Source organism: Ornithorhynchus anatinus, chromosome 5 (assembly GCF_004115215.2).
Source record: "Ornithorhynchus anatinus isolate Pmale09 chromosome 5, mOrnAna1.pri.v4, whole genome shotgun sequence".
In the NCBI taxonomy this organism is placed as follows: Eukaryota; Metazoa; Chordata; class Mammalia; order Monotremata; family Ornithorhynchidae; genus Ornithorhynchus; species Ornithorhynchus anatinus.
The window spans coordinates 68,345,685-68,363,049 of NC_041732.1; the positions used below are offsets into that span (position 1 = coordinate 68,345,685).

The 17,365-nt window shown below is 49.8% G+C and overlaps 1 protein-coding gene across 1 annotated transcript in view; it reads right to left on the reverse strand.

Moving 5' to 3' along the window:
• Window positions 1–5,029: 5,029 nt before the first annotated feature.
• NMNAT1 (nicotinamide nucleotide adenylyltransferase 1) overlaps window positions 5,030–17,365 on the reverse strand; it is a 35,180-nt gene continuing 22,844 nt past the window's right edge. The window contains exons 3-6 of the mRNA XM_029065418.2: window positions 10,930–11,100; window positions 9,030–9,213; window positions 8,720–8,865; window positions 5,030–6,217 (exon numbers count right to left, since the gene is read on the reverse strand). Of these exons, the coding sequence (XP_028921251.1) occupies window positions 5,769–6,217; window positions 8,720–8,865; window positions 9,030–9,213; window positions 10,930–11,100 (950 nt within the window). The 3' untranslated portion in view covers window positions 5,030–5,768. The remainder of the gene's footprint in view (window positions 6,218–8,719; window positions 8,866–9,029; window positions 9,214–10,929; window positions 11,101–17,365) is intronic.

Consider the following 17,365-nt stretch of genomic DNA (forward strand, 5'->3'; position numbering starts at 1 on the left):
CTCCAAAGTACTTCTGAGAAAATACAACAGGCTCAGTTTGTGCCACGCTTGCTGACAAACACACCAGCCATTTGGCAATCACAAATGGCTCATTCCCATGCACAAATGTTAAAGATTGCTTTATAGAAAATTTTGGCTGGGGAACCAGTGTTTCGAGATCTTAACGGTCCCCAAATGCTCCCGAGATTCATAAACTGAATCCTTAGACACTGTATCCAGATTTCAAAATCCAACTGATCTAAGAAGTTAGCTTGCCTAAGAACACTAATTCAATTTATTAGATGTTTTAATTGGTTATATTATTCTTTGCCATGCTGTCTCAGGAGCATTCTCTGCCCCTCCCTCCTAGGTCCTTGGGTTGGGAAATACTCCTGGCTGCCTGACTCTTTGGCGGATATGAGGGGGGAGGGCGTTCCAGGCCAGAGGTAGGATGTGGGCTGGGGGTTGACGGCGGGACAGGCGAGAACCAGGCCCAGTGACAAGGTTGGCACCAGAGGTGCGGAGTGCGCGGGCTGGGAGGTAGGAGAGAAGGGAGGCGAGGTAAGAAGGGGCAAGGTGATGGAGAGCTCTGAAGCCAATAGTGAGGAGTTTTTGTTTGATAAATGAGGCTTTAGTTAGGCAAGATCTCTTGGAAGGGATGTGATTTTAATAAGGGTTTAAAGGTGGGGATAATGGTGGTCTGCCAGATCTGAAAGGGGAGGGAGTTCCAGGCCAGAGGGAGGATGTGAGCAAGGGGTGGGTGGCGAGACAGACGAGATTGAGGTAGCATGAGTAGGATGGCTTTAGTGTGAGGGCTGCGTTGTAGTAGGAAACTGGTGAGGTAAGGTAGGAGGGGGCAGCTTAATGGAGTGCTTTAAAGCCAACAGTAACGAGTTTGTTAGATGGAGATGTGGCTAGGCAACCCCTGGAGGTTCTTCAGGACTGGGGAAACATGGACTGAATGGTTTTCCTTGGAGAACTCATTCGCTCCCATGGCTTCGACTTCCAACTCTACCCAGATGATTCGCAAGTCCACCTATCTCTTAGCGCTCAACAAATACCATTTAAAGGGAAAAAAAAAAAACTTACCTCTGTAGATCACGGGGCTTTTAACCCAAACCCGGCCAGTGGCTTCAGGCATCTACTGATCGGTGGGGTGGAGTTGAACCTCTTTGATTTTGTGAAGTAAGCAGAACTCTGGGAATTTGGTTGTGTCAGGCCCTACGTACTTTGGTTTTCATCTGAAGGTCCCTAGTCCAAATCCGAATAGCCTGCTGCGCTTTTCCGCTGCAAGTCTAGAAGACTGCTACCCAGGGATTAGTCAAATGTCCACCATTGACCCAAGCCCCACCTTTTCTTTTATGCTTCTGGGCCAGGATAATAGGGTTTCTGAGGCTGACAGTGTCACGGTCTTTGGGATGGGGTACTAGCAGTGGAGCATTCAGCTATTCTGCACAGACCGAGAAAGACCTTGTGGGGCTTTGGAACTGAGCGGCCAAACGTCTCCAGGATCTAATGGAAAATCAAAAGCTTAGGGCTTGTATTAACTACCCTCTGGTATTCACATTCCCTGACCTTGACCCTAGCCCCGACGGCACTTCTGACAAGAAATGAATTACTGCCTCAGAGAGGGAAAACCGACATGCCGGGGGAGACCCGCTGAGGAAGCTGAGAGCTGTTACTGAAAGGAATCTCCATGCCCTAGCACTGGGAAGAATTCCTTTCCTTTAAAAAGGCCTGTTCTTAGGTGGAATGAAAAACAAATATACACTTTTTGGGCGGGGGTGTGTGTATTCAAAAAGAGTAATAATAATTATGAGACTTGTTAAGCGCTTACTATGTGCTAACCACCGTATTAAGCATTGGGTTGATACAGTGAATCAGGTTGCATACAGTCCCTGCCCCACATGGGACTCATACTCTTAATCCCCATTTTACAAGTGAGGTAACTGAGGCCCAGAGAAGTGAAATGACTTGATCTAGGTCACCCAAGAAGCAGGGGGAACAGCATGGCGCAGTGGATAGAACATAGGCTTGGGAATCAGAAGATCATGGGATCTAAACCCTGTTCTGCCACTTGCCTGCTGTGTGGCCTTGGGCATGTCACTTCACTTCTCTTTGCCTCAATTACCTCATCTGTAAAATAGGGATGAAGACGGTGAACCCTATGCAGGACAGGGACTGTGTCCTACCCAATTTGCTTGTATCCACCCCAGCGCTTAGAACAGTGCCTGGCCCATAGTAAGCGCTTAACAAATATCACAATTAATTAAATAATGTGGCAGAGCTGGGATTAGAATCCAGGTCCTTGGCTCCCAGGCCCGTGATCTATCCCCTAAGCCATACGTGTGTGTGTGCGTAAAAACTCTGTTCATGAATGGCCAGTCTGGATTCCCAGTGGAATTATACAAACAGCTATTGGGGAAAAGTTCAACTCAGCATTAAGACATAACACGGTTCTTCAGTTTTAAATGTCCAAGTTTCTAACCCAGCCTGTCACATCTTTTTCCTTCAGAAACAATGACATGCCTGCCTCTTTTCTTTCAATGAACTCAGAGCACTAATATTTCTACCACAATCGTGCTTCCTCTCTACGAGCTTCAAGATTCTAATCTCCATTATTCAGAGAGGAAATATCAGTTCCCAACGACACCCAAGGCTACGTGTGCAGTTAACGGCATTCTTGGCCTTGTGGTGTAAAGTTGACCACCTTGTCCTATTCAGAGTTGATTTTCCCTAAACGTTACCAAAATAAAATAATAATAATAATGGTATTTAAACGTTTACTATGTGTTAAGCACAGTTCTAAGCGCTGGGGTGGATACAGGGTAATCTCACACTTTTAATCCCCATTTTACAGATGAGGTAACTGAGGCACAGAGAAGTTAACTGACTTGCCCAAAGTCACACAGCAGACAAGTGGCAGAGCCGGGAGTAGAACCCACGACTCCTGACTCCCAAGGCTGAGCTCTTTCTACTAAGCTACAGTGCTTCTCTGAAACAAAACCATTACAGTATTACGGAGTCTCCTGAGAGGGGCCAACTTCATCCAAGCTTCCTCACCTGGTGTGTCCCAGTTCGCAATCCTGTTCGATCGACCGTCCCAGGCTCAGCTTTTATCCTTAAAATGTCCAGTTAGAAACTTGTGTTTACAAGTACCTCGACTGCCTTAGAGACGGAGGGGCGGGGAGAGCGGGAGGGGAAGAGGTTGGTGGAATCAGTGCTGGGATTTCATCTTTCACAGACTACTCCAACTGAAACGCTGTCTTGTTCCCAGCAGCAGAAAACAGAATGACCAATTGAGTTTGCGTTAGAGCCCCAACCACTAATTGGTTGCTTAGGCCTCTCAGTGGAGCTCTGGGAGACTAAGCCCGATGCCAAAATCGAATCTTTTACTTAAAAAGAAGGTACCAGTGAATAGAGGCAGGGCTTTTCCTCGGACACTTTGCTCCCCAAACGAAACCCTGGCCCAAGACTCGAAGAACCCACATTTGTTTGTGCAAGAAGCTGGGTAAAAGGCATCGGTCCTAGCTTTTACTTCCCATAAACAAGTGAGAGGGTCATCGGGTGTTAAACCGCAGCCCGCCACTCCTTCTGCCTTCCTAAGGGGTGTGACCATCCTGCAAGGGCAAACAGAGCAATTCACTTAGGAGTTCATTAGAAATCTAATATTAGACCTCTAAGTGTCTGAGGAACAATGAGAAGCAATGTGGTCTAGTGGATAGAACACAGGCCTGGGAGTCAGACAGACGTGGGTCCGGATTCCAGCTCCGCCATCGGTCTGCTGCATGACCTTGGACGAGTTGCTTAATTTGTCTGTGCCTCAGTTACCTCAGCTGTAAAATGGGGATTAAGACGGTGAACCCTATAGAGGACAGAGATTGTGTCCAACCTCATTAACTTGTGTCTATCTCAGAGCCTAGTTCAGTGCCTGCCATAGTAAGCGTTTAAATACCATAAAATAAAAAACAATAGCCAAAAAAAAACCCCAATGAGGCTAAGGGAGAAAAAAGAGAGACTTGTTCTTACTTTCCTGCTCCAAACTGAAGTCAGTGTCATAGCTTGGGTCATTCAGTCATTCATATTTATTGAGCACTTACTGTGTGCAGAGCACTGTACTAAGCGCTTGGAAGAGGAATAATAATAATAATTGTGGTATTTTCATTAAGCGCTTACTATGGGCCAGACACTGTACTAAGCGCTGGGGTGGTTACAAGCAAATCAGGTTGAACACAGTCCCTGTCCAAAGTAGGGCTGACTATCTCAATCCCTGTTTTGCAGATAAGGGAACTGAGGCACAGTGAAGTGACTTGCCCAAGGCCACACAGCATACAAGAGGCGGAGCTGGGATTAGAACCCATGACCTTCTGACTCCCAGGATTGTGCTCTATCCACTACGCCACGCTGCTTCTCTATAACAATAAAACCGACACAGTCTCTGCCCACAGTGAGCTTACAGTCTAGAGGGGACACACAAGAAAATCCATTTTGAGGACCTCCATGAGGAGTCCAGATAGGTAGACGTTACTAGTTTTGGGGTAACCAGAGATAAATCACTTGGACACTACTGGAGAGGATTAGCCTAACGGAGTGGTAGAAAGGAACCAGTCTGAGCCTCCTCCTTATACTCATCCTTATATTCTTCTAGACTGCGAGCCCGCTGTGGGCAGGGATTGTCTCTATTTGTTGCTGAACTGTACTTACCCAGCGTTTAGTACAGGGCTCTGCACAGAGTAAGCGCTCAATAAATACGACTGACCGGCTGAATGAATATTCAGGATAGTTCCGATCGGGGTAGCAGATTGCTGAGCAGGAGGCTGCAATTTGGCACAGGGCAGGTAACCCGAGCCAGGGGCTCTGGGATTGAAACAACCCGACTGTGCCTTGATCGATCCCACGTGGAGGAGATCCAGGAACATCCCTGTCCGGGGAATTATCTCTCCGCAGGGTCTCCAACACACCCCCTGCACGCAACCCCGGGGTCCAATCGAGGGCAAACGACATGAAACATCACCCCGATTAACATTACCCACAAGCTTGACAACTCTGCCCCAGCCTTTAAAACATTATTGCTTTATTGTCAACAAAGCCCAAACTCTGTCCCACAAAGACATCTTTCTGACTCCGTAATTACTCCGACCAATCGGATTTTCTCAAAAACATGAGGGGCTAAGTCCTGGAAAAATGGCCTTCTTTCTCCATACTCTTTCAGGCTGTTAATACAGATGAGGAAAGGCGAGTTTCATCTGTTCATCAAAAAAGGCTCAGTGTCCTTTGGGTGTGAGGTACAGTTAATAAGATCTTTAAGACCTTCTCCGAAGATAAAAAAATTCACAAACGCTTTCGGATTTCCTTTTGGCAGTCATGGATATTCAATGGAGTAGGACTCCCAGAATTGCTGGTGAAAACTTTTTCTCTTTTGGTCATGAACAACTTCTCGGGTTAGTAAAATTGGCAGCATTTGACATGGGTCGGGGCTATCTTTTTATGTTTTTCACAGCTTGTATACCAAAACCAGGCTGCTCAGCTCCCAGTCTCACTGTTTCTAAGGGCACTGAAGCTGTGGGGCCTTTTACAATAAAGTAAAACTGTGTTTTTCATTAAGATGAAGGGAAAAAAAATTCATTCACACAAACAATATTTTCCCCGGTATTAGTTCAAACAAAATATTTGGATTGCAAAGAAACCAAATGAAATTTGCTCCTAACCTACCACTGCTTTGTTTGCTCTCATTTATGAAACAGTTGATCGAACTGTCTCTCAGATGTTTGCGCCGAGAAACCCTCGGATCACTTTACGCCTTGGGCGGAGGCGGCCAGGCCAAGCTCCAGAATCTCTCGCTGCCTGGCTTCTTGGGAGTGCTTCTGCAGAGGGGCCAGGATGACCCCGGCGTTCCTGTCTTCGCTTTCTGAACTATACAGGCCGTGCTTCTCGATGTACTCCCGCACGGGTTCCGGGACCAGGTAGCGGATGCTCCGGCCCCTGCGGAGGGCTCGGCGGATCTTGGTGGACGAGATGTCGTTGGGAATCCACTCGTTCACCAGGTGGATGTTGCTCCTGTGTCGCCACAGCAAGTCTGACTCGTAGATGAATTTCTCGGCGTCGTTCCCAGCCCGCGTGACACATACGACTCCGTAGTTGGACACGATTTCGGTGATGTCCTCCTTCTTCCACAAGTTGGGAATCCCAAAGGACTCCAGCAAATCTGCCCCGCAGAGTAATTTCAGCTCTAACGCTCCTAAGGGAAGAAAATAAGGTCTTTCTGGGTTCAGTGTTTTGGCTTTCCATTCATTCATTCAACTGCATTTATTGGGTGCTTACTGTGTGCAGAGCACTGTACTCAGTGCTTGGGAAAGTGCAACACAACAATAAACAGTGACCTTCTCTGCCCTCAACGAGCTTACAGTGGAGGGTAGGGGAGACAAGCGTCAATACAAACAAATAAATTTACAGATATGCACATAAGTGCTGTGGGGCTGGGAGGGGGGAAGAGCAAAGGGAGCAAGTCAGGGCGACAAGGGAGTGGGAGATGAGAAAAAGTAGGGCTTAGTCTGGGAAGTGGGATTTCTCCCCCACGACTGCAATCAATCCATCCATCAATCAATTGCATTAATTGAGCGCTTACTGTGTGCGGAGCACTGTACTAAGCGCTTGAAAGAGTACAAGATAATATATAACATTCCCTGCCCACAGTGAGCTTACAGTCTAGAGGGGGAGACAGACACTAATATAAATGATAATATTTATGGTACTCGTTAAGCACTTATTATGTGCCAAGCACTGTTCTAAGCAATGGCATAGACACAGGTTAATCAGGTTGGACATAATCCCTATCCCACATGGGCTCACAGACTTAATCCCCATTTTCCAGATGAGGTCACTGAGGCCCAGAGAAGTTGAGTGACTTGCCCCAGGTCACTCAGCAGACATGGGGCGGATCTGAATTAGAACTCAGGCCCTTCTGTTGCTGAAGCCCGTGCTTTCTCCACTAAGTGACACTGCTTGTACGTAAGTGCTGGGGGCTGGGAGATGGGATGAATAAAGGGAGCGAGTCAGGGTGACGCAGAAGAGAGTGGAAGAAAAGGAAAAAAGAGGGCTTAGTCAGGGAAGGCTTCAGGGAGGAGTTGTGCCTTCAATAAAGCTATGAAAGGGGAAGAGTCTGTTGAATATTAAGAGGAAGGGAGTTCCAGGCCAAAGGGTGGGACATGGGCACGGGGTCGGCAGCAAGGTAGACAAGATCGAGGTACAGTGAGTAGGTTGGCATTAGAAGAGCGAAGTGTGCGGGCTGGGTTGTAGTAGGAGAGTAGCGAGGTGAGGTATAGGGGGCAAGAGGATTAACTGTTTTAAAGCCGACGGCGAAGAGTTTCTGTTCGATGACGTGGATGGGCAACCACTGGAGGTTGTTGAGGAAGGGGAAAAATGGCCTGAACATTTTCGTAGAAAAATGAATGGGGCAGCAGAATGAAGTGTGGACTGGAGCGGGGAGAGAGAGGAGGCAGGGAGGCTGATACAGAAATCAAGGTGGGATAGGATAAGTGCTTGGATTAACATGGTAGCTGTTTAGATGGAGAAAAAAGGGGGAATTTTAGCAATGTCGTGAAGGTTGAACCAACAGAATTTTGTGACAGATTGAATATGTGGGTTGAATGAGAGAGCGGCGTCACGGTTAACGCCAAAAGAATTTGGGCTAGTGAGACAGGAAGGATGGTGGTGCCATCTACAGTGATGGGGAAGTCAGGGGGAGGACAGGGTTTGGGTGGGAAGATAAGGAGCTCTGTTTTGGACGTGTTTAGTTTGAGGAGACGGGAGGACATCCAAGCTGAGATATCTTGAAGGTAGGAGGAGGTGCAAAACCGCAGAGAGGGAGAGAGATCGGGCTGGAGATTGTAGACTTGGGAATCATCGCTACAGAGACGGTAGTCGAAGCCACGGGAGCAAATGAGTTCTCCAAGGGAGTGGGTGTAGATGGAAAATAGAAGGGGACCCAGAACTAAACCTTGAAGGATCCCCACAGTCAGGGGGAGGGAGGCAGAGGGGGAGCCCACAATGTGCACCCCGCACATCTGCTAAAGGAGTCGTTCCTCAGACCTCTAATCCAGTACCTCCCTCCACATTTAATCTGACCGACTGACTCACCTCTCTGCTCTCCCACTACAACTCAGATTGTACACTTTGCTCCTCGAATGCCGACCTACTCACTCTACCTTGATCACTGTACCTACCTCACTGTACCGCTATCTCACTAACTTGGCACCGACCTCTTGCCCATGTCCTGCCTCTGGCCTGGAATTCCCTCCCTCTTCATATCCAACAGATAATCGCTCTCCTCACCTTCAAAGGCACATTTCCTGCCAGGGGCTTTCTCTGACTATGCCCTCATTTCCTCTCCTCCACTCCCTTCTGTGTCACCCTTGTACTTGAATTTGCTCCCTTTATTCACCCCTCCGTCAGCCCCAAAGCACTTATGTAGTTACCCGTAATTTATTTATTGATATTAATGTCTGTCTCTCCCTTCTAGACTGCAAATTGGTTGTGGACAGGGAACGGGTCTACCAACTCTCTAGTATCGTACTCTCCCAAACACTTAGCACAGTGCTCTGCGCACAGTAAGCACTCAATAAATACCACTGGTTGACTGACTGATCGAACGAGCCGGAGGGGGTCACCTGGGCTCCGGGAAACCGGTCGGCCAGTCTCCCCGAGCACGGTCTTGGCTGCAGGCCTTGGCAAAAAGACTAACCTTTGTTTTCCCGACGGGGTGGATTCTTTTCATTGGAGTCTTGGCTGTCTTTAGACCACTTCCTCTTCCTGCCATGTTTGGTCGGAGGAGCCGAGTCCTGCAGGCTATCGTTACCATTGCTAGTCGCCAGGTTCTGATGATGGTGGCTACAAGACCGAAGGATGAGATAGGTCTGTGGGACACTGTATGACCTCAGAAGTGAAGTTCCCTCCCCATTTCTGAGTCAAAATACCTCTGAAACAGGGCTTGCCATGCCTGATAGGGACGCCTTATGTGCGTGCGTGTTTGCGGGTGGGAGAGGGGACCTTACCGCAGCACTTTTGCCGTCTCTATCCATTCGTTCTGACGACTCTCCCAGTCATCCACCTCCACCCATTTTGAAGTCTGGGTGGCAAGTTTGATCATAGTCACCCGGTGATGGGCACTGATGAGTCCTTTCTTCTTGTAAGCATCGCCAACTGGGGAAATGATGCCTTTAACAACTCTGTATTTCCCTGGGGAGAGTTATAAGGAGCAAATCAGATTTGATGTGGAGTAGGCATGATGGGCAGTGCTGCCGCTTCAACAATCAAAGATATTAAAAGGATTTGGCCTGGGGTTGCCCACCGTCTTTCACGGGCGATGATCTCTACTAACATAGCCTAAGAATCAAAAGCCCTTTGGGGTCTTGGGGTCCAGAGCAGCAAGGACTGGAAAGAGCTGGTGCCATCTGTGTTTCGATCCCACCCCGAGCACAATTCCACTGGTCTCATAAAAGTTCTCGCCAAATTCCGATCTTAGATCTTTTCTGTTTTTTTTTTAAAAAAAAAACCCATCTCTGAGTCACCTTTGAATCCATCTAAAGGTAAATTTTCATTCTCATGGCCGGAGTTACCTCCCCACCACACTCACTGCCCGCCTCAGACTGTTTCCTCTCTGGGAAGCCCTTTTGAAGCCCCACCCAGGGAGGTGAGTTAGGGGGGCAGGGATGTGAGTTCTCCTCCCACTGGGCGTCAGGGGCTCTCAGACCCTCCCCCTCAACAACCGCCCCGGGGAACAAAAGCACCTCCTCCTCGGACCATGGCAATGCCCCCCTACTCACACAAACACCTCTGCCTGTGAGTGAACATGGATGGCTCCTTGTCCGGGCCTGGGATTCAGAAGGACCTGGCTTCTAATCCCCGCTCAGCCACTTATCTGTTGTGTGACCTCGGACATGTCACTTAACTTCTGTGTGCCTCAGCTACCTCATCTGTAAAATGGGGATTGAGACTAGGAGCCCTATGTGTCCAACCTGATTATCTCGTATCTACCCCTGCGCTTAGTACAGGATTGGCACATAGTAAGCGCTTAACAAATACCATTATTATTATTATTAGAACAGTGCTCAGCCCTCAGAAGCTTTTCCTTCAGCCCACACTCATACCAGCTGCTCTATCCCATCCCGGGCAAAATTCCCCCTTTGAAATTCCTTTTGGGGACTGCTCGGGGAATTCCATATGGGAACAAGGTCTGCTAGGCCCTCCCTTTCCACCCTGTGGTTCCTCCTCAAAATGCGTAAGTCCCTGGCACTGGAGAAGACTCAGAAGAAGCCCCTTTTTTGGCTGTTCAGGATTTGGTCATGGAGAACTCTGATCACCAGCAGGGCCTGCCTGAATCTGAGCAGTGGCGAAGCTCAACCGGGCAACTGGCCACCTTTCCCCAGCTTATCGCCACTACCCCGAGTCCATGGCACGTAATAATGATAATCTTGGTATTTGTTAAGCGCTTACTATGTGCAGAGCACTGTTCTAAGCGCTGGGGGAGATACAGGGTTATCAGGTTGTCCCTCGTGAGGCTCACAGTCTTCATCCCCATTTGACAGATGAGGTAACTGAGGCACAGAGAAGTGAAGTGACTTGCCCACAGTCACACACCTGACAAGGGGCAGAGCCGGGAGTAGAACCCACGACCTCTGACTCCCAGGCCCAGGCTCTTTCCACTGAGCCACGCTGTTCTCAACTTAACTTCTCTGTGCCTCAGTTACTTCATCTGGAAAACGGGGATTAAGACTGTGAATTCCACGTGGGACAACCTGATTACCTTGTATCTACCCCAGGGCTTAGAACAGTGCTCGGCACTTAGTAAGGCTTAACAAATACCATCATTATTATTATTAATATTCTGTCAAGTTTTATTATTCTTATTCTGTCAGAGCCTCTTCAGTTGTTCCCTTGGGTTCCTGCCCCGACCTGTTTCATTCATGTAGTCCTTGGCCAACTCGAACAGTCGGAGGTGCATGTTGGTGATCGGGTTGAAGGAGCCGCAGGCTAGGAGGATGACCTCCGTCCTGTCCGGATCTTCCATGGTCTGTCCTTGTGGCCGCTGGTCCGCCCGGAAAACCTTGGTGTCACAGCTACAGGCTATGGCGAGGGGAGAGAACGTGACTTGAGGGGGGAGAGAACGTGACTTGAGGGGGCAAGCGGTTGAACTGATGCCACCTACCGCCCTTTGGATCCACGGTTAATTGGGCGGGGAACGTGTCGGCTAATTCTGTTGCACTGTACTCTCCCGAATGCTTAGTGCAGCGCCCTACACACGCTAAGCACTCGATACCTCGATAAATATCACTGATTGATTTGTGACGGAAAATGTATCACAAGCACGCGCACCGCTAGGGAGGAGGAGGATGAAGGACAAAAACTTGACTTCTCCTGCCCCAAGCTAAACCACAGAATCAGGAATGCCCTTTGAAGGAGGGGAGGCAGTGCTGGGGTTGTTTTTCTCTCGGGGGTCCCGCCGTACGGCCCTCAGAGCCACGGAACCCCAGCAGATCCGGGACTGGGCTGTCGTCCCAGGAGCCCCTCGATTTTCTCCCCCGCCTCTGCTCCCTCCATGGACAGCTGGGCCAGCGGGAGACTGGCAGGCTTTAGCTGCTCCGACCGAAAATGGCCCTGAGGGAACTCGGAGTAATAATAATGCTGGCATTTAAGTGCTTACTATGTGCAAAGCACTGTTCTAAACGCTGAGGTAGATAAAGGGTAATCAGGTTGTCCCACGTGAGGCTCACAGTTAATCCCCATTTTACAGATGAGGGAACTTGGGCCCAGAGAAGTTAAGTGACTGTGCCAATTTTCTCGCTGCTCCTGCCGATGTCCCCTCCACCTTCAGCTGTGGCAGAAAGGGCCGGGGGGAGAAGTTATTGACGCTTGCTCGACTTAACGCCAGTCCACAGAGTTCCTCAAGTGTTATTTCTGGGTCATATCCAGGTGGATGGCACCAAAAGTCCCTGCTTCCCCAAAAGAGCAATAGAACCAAAGTTTACAGTATCAATCAATGGTATTTATTATTAATAATAATAATGATATTTGTTAAGCACTTACTATGTGTCAAGCACATTACTAAGCGCTGGGGTGGATACGAGCAAATCGGGTTGGACATAGTCCCTGTCCCACATAGGGCTCACAGTCTCAAGCCCCATTTTACAGATGAGGTAACTGAGGCCCAGAGAAGTGAAGTGACTCGCCCAACTTCACACAGCAGACAAGTGGCGCAGCCCACATCAGAACCCATAGCCTTCTGACTCCCAAGCCTGTGCTTGATCCACTTGAGAAGCAGCGTGGCTTAGTGGAAACAGCACGGGCTTGGGAGTCAGAGGTCGTGGGTTCTAATCCCGGCTCCGCCACTGGTCTGCTGTAAAACTCTGGGCAAGTCACTTGATTTCTCTGTGCCTCAGTGACCTCATCTGTAAAATGAGGATTAAGACGGTGAGCCCTAGGTGGGACAAACTGATTACCCTGTATTTACCCCAGCACTTAGAACAGTGCCTTGCACATACTAAGCGCGTAACATATACCATCATCATCATCACTATGTCATACTCTTAACTTCTCTGTGCCTCATTTACCTCATCTGTAAAATGGGGATGAAGACTGTGAGCCTCACGTGGGACAACCTGATGACCCTGTCTCTATCCCAGCGCTTAGAACAGTGCTCTGCATATGGTAAGCGCTTAACAAATAACATTATTATTATTCTTATTACTTAGTGAGTGCTTATTCTGTGTGGAGCACTATAATAAGAACGTGGGAGAATACAACATTATTCATTCATTCAATAGTATTTATTGAGCGCTTACTATGTGCAGAGCACTGTACTAAGCGCTTGGGATGAACAAGTCGGCAACAGATAGAGACAGTCCCTGCCGTTTGACGGGCTTACAGTCTAATCGGGGGAGATGGACAGACAAGAACAATGGCAATAAATAGAGTCAAGGGGAAGAACATCTCGTAAAAACAATGGCAACTAAATAGAATCAAGGCGAGGTACAATTCATTAACAAATGTTGGTATTTGTTAAGTGCTTATTATGTGTAGAGCACTGTTCTAAGCGCTGGGGTAGAGACAGGGTAATCAGGTTGTCCCACTTGGGGCTCAGAGTCTTAAAGGCACATTCCCTGCCCACAAGGAGCTAACAGGGGAGGCAGATTGTATCTGAAACACTCCTTCTAAGGCTCAACTGAATGGGGAAATTGTTTTCTCCAGACGTTTCTCTAGAGGATCTATCAATATGTGTCAAACTGTGGATCAAACAGTCAGGAAACAAATACCTGTTGAGTGTCTGTGGGGAACCAGAAATGAACTGGTCATTTGAACCCTGAGATTTATCTACAAAGAGCCCGATTTGTTCAATATCAAGATTGGCGTATTGTACAGATGTTTACAGGTCACTGCCCTTCCACTGCACTTACTATGTGCAGAGCATTCATTTATTTATTCAATAGCATTTATTGAGCACTTACTATGTGCAGAGCACTGGACTAAGCGCTTGGAAGGGGCAATTCGGCTGCAGTTAGAGACCATCCCTGCCCCATGACGGGCTCACAGTCTAGACGGGGGAGCACTTACTATGTGCAGAGCACTGGACTAAGCGCTTGGAAGGGACAATTCGGCAACAGAGACAATCCCCGTCCCATGGGTTCACAGTCTAAACGGGGGAGCGCTTACTATGTGCGGAGCACTGTATTAAGTGCTTGGGATAATTCGGCCGCAGTTAGAGACCATCCCTGCCCCAGGATGGGTTCACAGTCTAAACAGGGGAGCGCTTACTATGCGCGGAGCACTGTACTAAGCGCTTGGAATGGACAATTCGGCAACAGAGACCATCCCCGCCCCATGACGGGCTCACAGTCTAAACGGGGGAGCGCTATACTATGTGCAGAACACTGTACTAAGCGCTTGGAAGGGACAATTCGGCAACAGAGACCATCCCCGCCCCATGACGGGCCCTCAATCTAAATGGGGGGGGCGCTTACTATGTGCAGAGCACTGTACTAAGCGCTTGGAAGGGACAATTCGGCAACAGAGACCATCCCCGCCCCATGACGGGCCCTCAATCTAAACGGGGGAGCGCTTACTATGTGCAGAGCACTGTACTAAGTGCTTGGAAGGGACAATTCGGCAACAGAGACCATCCCTGCCCAACGGTGGGTTCACAGTCTAAACGGGGGAGCGCTTACTATGTGCAGAGCACTGTACTAAGCGCTTGGAAGGGTCAATTGGGCCACGGAGAGGGACCATCCCTGCCCCGTGACGGGCTCAAGGTCTAATCGGGGGAGACGGACACCAGAGCGAAACAGAACAAAACCAGACAACATCACGATAAATAGGATCGAGGGGATGGACACCTCATTAACAAAATAAATAGGGTAACAAATGATATACACAAATGAGCACAGGGCGGAGGGGGGAGGAGGGGGCCTTGCGTGGCTCAGTGGCCAGAGCCCGGGCTTGGGAGTCAGAGGTCATGGGTTCGAATCCCGGCTCTGCCACGTGTCAGCTGAGTGACTGTGGGCGAGTCACTTCACTGGGCCTCAGTTCCCTCATCGGTAAAATGGGGATGAAGACTGTGAGCCTCATCACGTGGGACAACCTGAGGACCCTGTATCCGCCCCAGCGCTTAGAACAGTGCTCTGCACAGAGTAAGCGCTTAACAAATGCCAACAATATTATTATTATTATTATTATTAAAATGGGGATGAAGACTGTGAGCCCCACGTGGGACCACCTGATGACCCTGTGTCTCCCTCAGCGCTTAGCACAGTGCTCTGCACATAGGAAGCGCTTAACAAATAACAACATTATTATTCTTATTAAAATGGGAATTATTTGTGAGCCTCCCGTGGGACCACCTGATGACCCTGTGTCTCCCCCAGCGCTTAGCACAGTGCTCTGCACACAGTCAGCGCTTAACAAATACCGACACGATGATGCTTATTCCCCGGGGAGCGCTCCGGAGCCGCCTCCCCGCGCCCGCCCCCTTCCCCGCTCCCCACGAAAGGGGGGCCCGCAGGGCTCCGCCCACCGCGCGGCGATTGGCCACACGGACGGCTTGGCCCCGCCCATCACCCGACGATAGACCCCGCCCCCCACGCAACGATTGGCCACACGTACGGCCAGGCCCCGCCCACATGCAACATGAGTCATACGTACGGCCAGGCCCCGCCCACCACGCAACGATTGGCCACACGTACGGACAGGCCCCGCCCACCACTCAGAATGCTGACCACGCCCACCTGTCCAGGCCCCGCCCACCACGCAACGATTGGCCGCGTGTACGACCAGGCCCCGCCCACCACGCAACGATTGGCCACAGACGGCAGGCCCCGCCCACCGCGCACAGACCGACCCCGCCCCTTCCATCAGGCCCCGCCCACACGCAACAGTTGGCTCCGACCACAAAAACCAGGCCCCGCCCACCCCAGCGTGGTCAGGCCCCGCCCCTCATGCAGCGGATAAGAATAATAACGTTGGCATTTGTTGATAATAATAATAACAATAATAATAATAATAATGGCATTTGTTAAGCGCTTACTCTGTGCAGAGCACTGTTCTAGGTGCTGGGGGAGATGCAGGGGTATGAGGTGGTCCCACGTGAGGCTCACTGTCTTCGACCCCATTTTACAGATGAGGGAACTGAGGCCCAGAGAAGTGAAGTGACTCGCCCACAGTCCCCCAGCTGCCAAGGGGCAGAGCCGGGATTCGAACCCATGACCTCCGACTCCCCAGCCCGGGCTCTTTCCGCTGAGCCACGCTGCTTCTAGCGCTTCCTATGTGCCGAGCACCGTTCTAAGCACTGGGGGAGATCCAGGGTGATCAGGGTGTCCCATGTGAGGCTCACAGTCTTCATCCCCATTTGACAGATAAGGTCACTGAGGCCCAGAGAAGTGAAGTGACTCGCCCACAGTCCCCCAGCTGCCAAGGGGCAGAGCCGGGATTCGAACCCATGACCTCCGACTCCCCAGCCCGGGCTCTTTCCGCTGAGCCACGCTGCTTCTAGCGCTTCCTATGTGCCGAGCACCGTTCTAAGCACTGGGGGAGATCCAGGGTGATCAGGGTGTCCCATGTGAGGCTCACAGTCTTCATCCCCATTTGACAGATAAGGTCACTGAGGCCCAGAGCAGTGAAGTGACTCGCCCACAGTCACCCAGCTGACAGGTGGCAGAGCTGGGATTCGAACCCATGACCTCTGACTTCCAAGCCCGGGCTCTTTCCACTGAGCCACGCTAGGTGACCCCGCCCACCAAGGACAGGCTGAGCACGCCCATACGACCAGGCCCCGACCCTCCAGCCAGGCTCCCTCTTCCCCTCCTCTAAACCCTCCTGTGAGACAGCTCACCTCCTCCAGGAGGCCTTCGGTCATTCATTCATTCAGTCGTATTTATTGAGCACTTACTCTGTGCACTGCACTGGACCAAGCCCTTGGAAGGGACAATTGGACCACAGAAAGAGACCAGCCCTGCCCCATGATGGGCTCACGGTCCAAACGGGGGACACTCCATTCATTCATTCATTCAGTAGTATTTATTGAGCGCTTGCTATGTGCAGAGCACTGGACTAAGTGCTTGGAATGGACAATTCGGCAACAGATTGAGACCATCCCTGCCCCATGACGGGCTCGCAGCCTAAACGGGGGGGACGGACGGCAGGAGTAAAACAGAACGAAACAAAAACGAGACCACATCATCGAGATCGACAGAATCAAGGGGATGGACACCTCATTAACAAAATTAATAGGATAATAAATTGTCGCGGGGGGGGGGGGGAAGCCCAGTTCAGCCCCTGCAGAGGAAGGGGAACCCCCACCTTCCCAGACTGAGCCCTCCCTTTCATTTGTTCATTCAATTGTATTTATTAATAATAATAATAATAGTGGTATTTGTTAAGCACTTACTATGTGCCAAGCACTGTTCTAAGCGCAATGGGGATACAAGGTGATCAGGTCGTCCCATATGGGGCTCAGTTTTAATCCCCATATTTATTGAGTGCTTGCTATGTGCAGAGCACTGTACTATGTGCGGAGCACTGTACTAAGCGCTTGGAATGGACAATTCGACAGCAGTTGGAGACAATCCCTGACTTTCCCTCTGCCCCTCCTTCCCATTCCCCCTCCTCCCTTCCTCTGCTCTACTCCCTTCCCTCACTGCACTTGTTTATATTTCTATATATCATTTATTACTCTATTTTATGAATGATGTGTATATATCTATGATCCTACTGATCTGTTTTGATGGTGTTGATAATAATAACGTTGGTATTTGTTAAGCGCTTACTATGTGCCAAGCCCTGTTCTAAGGTGGTCCCACATAGGGCTCACGGTCTTCATCCCCATTTTACAGTTGAGGTCACT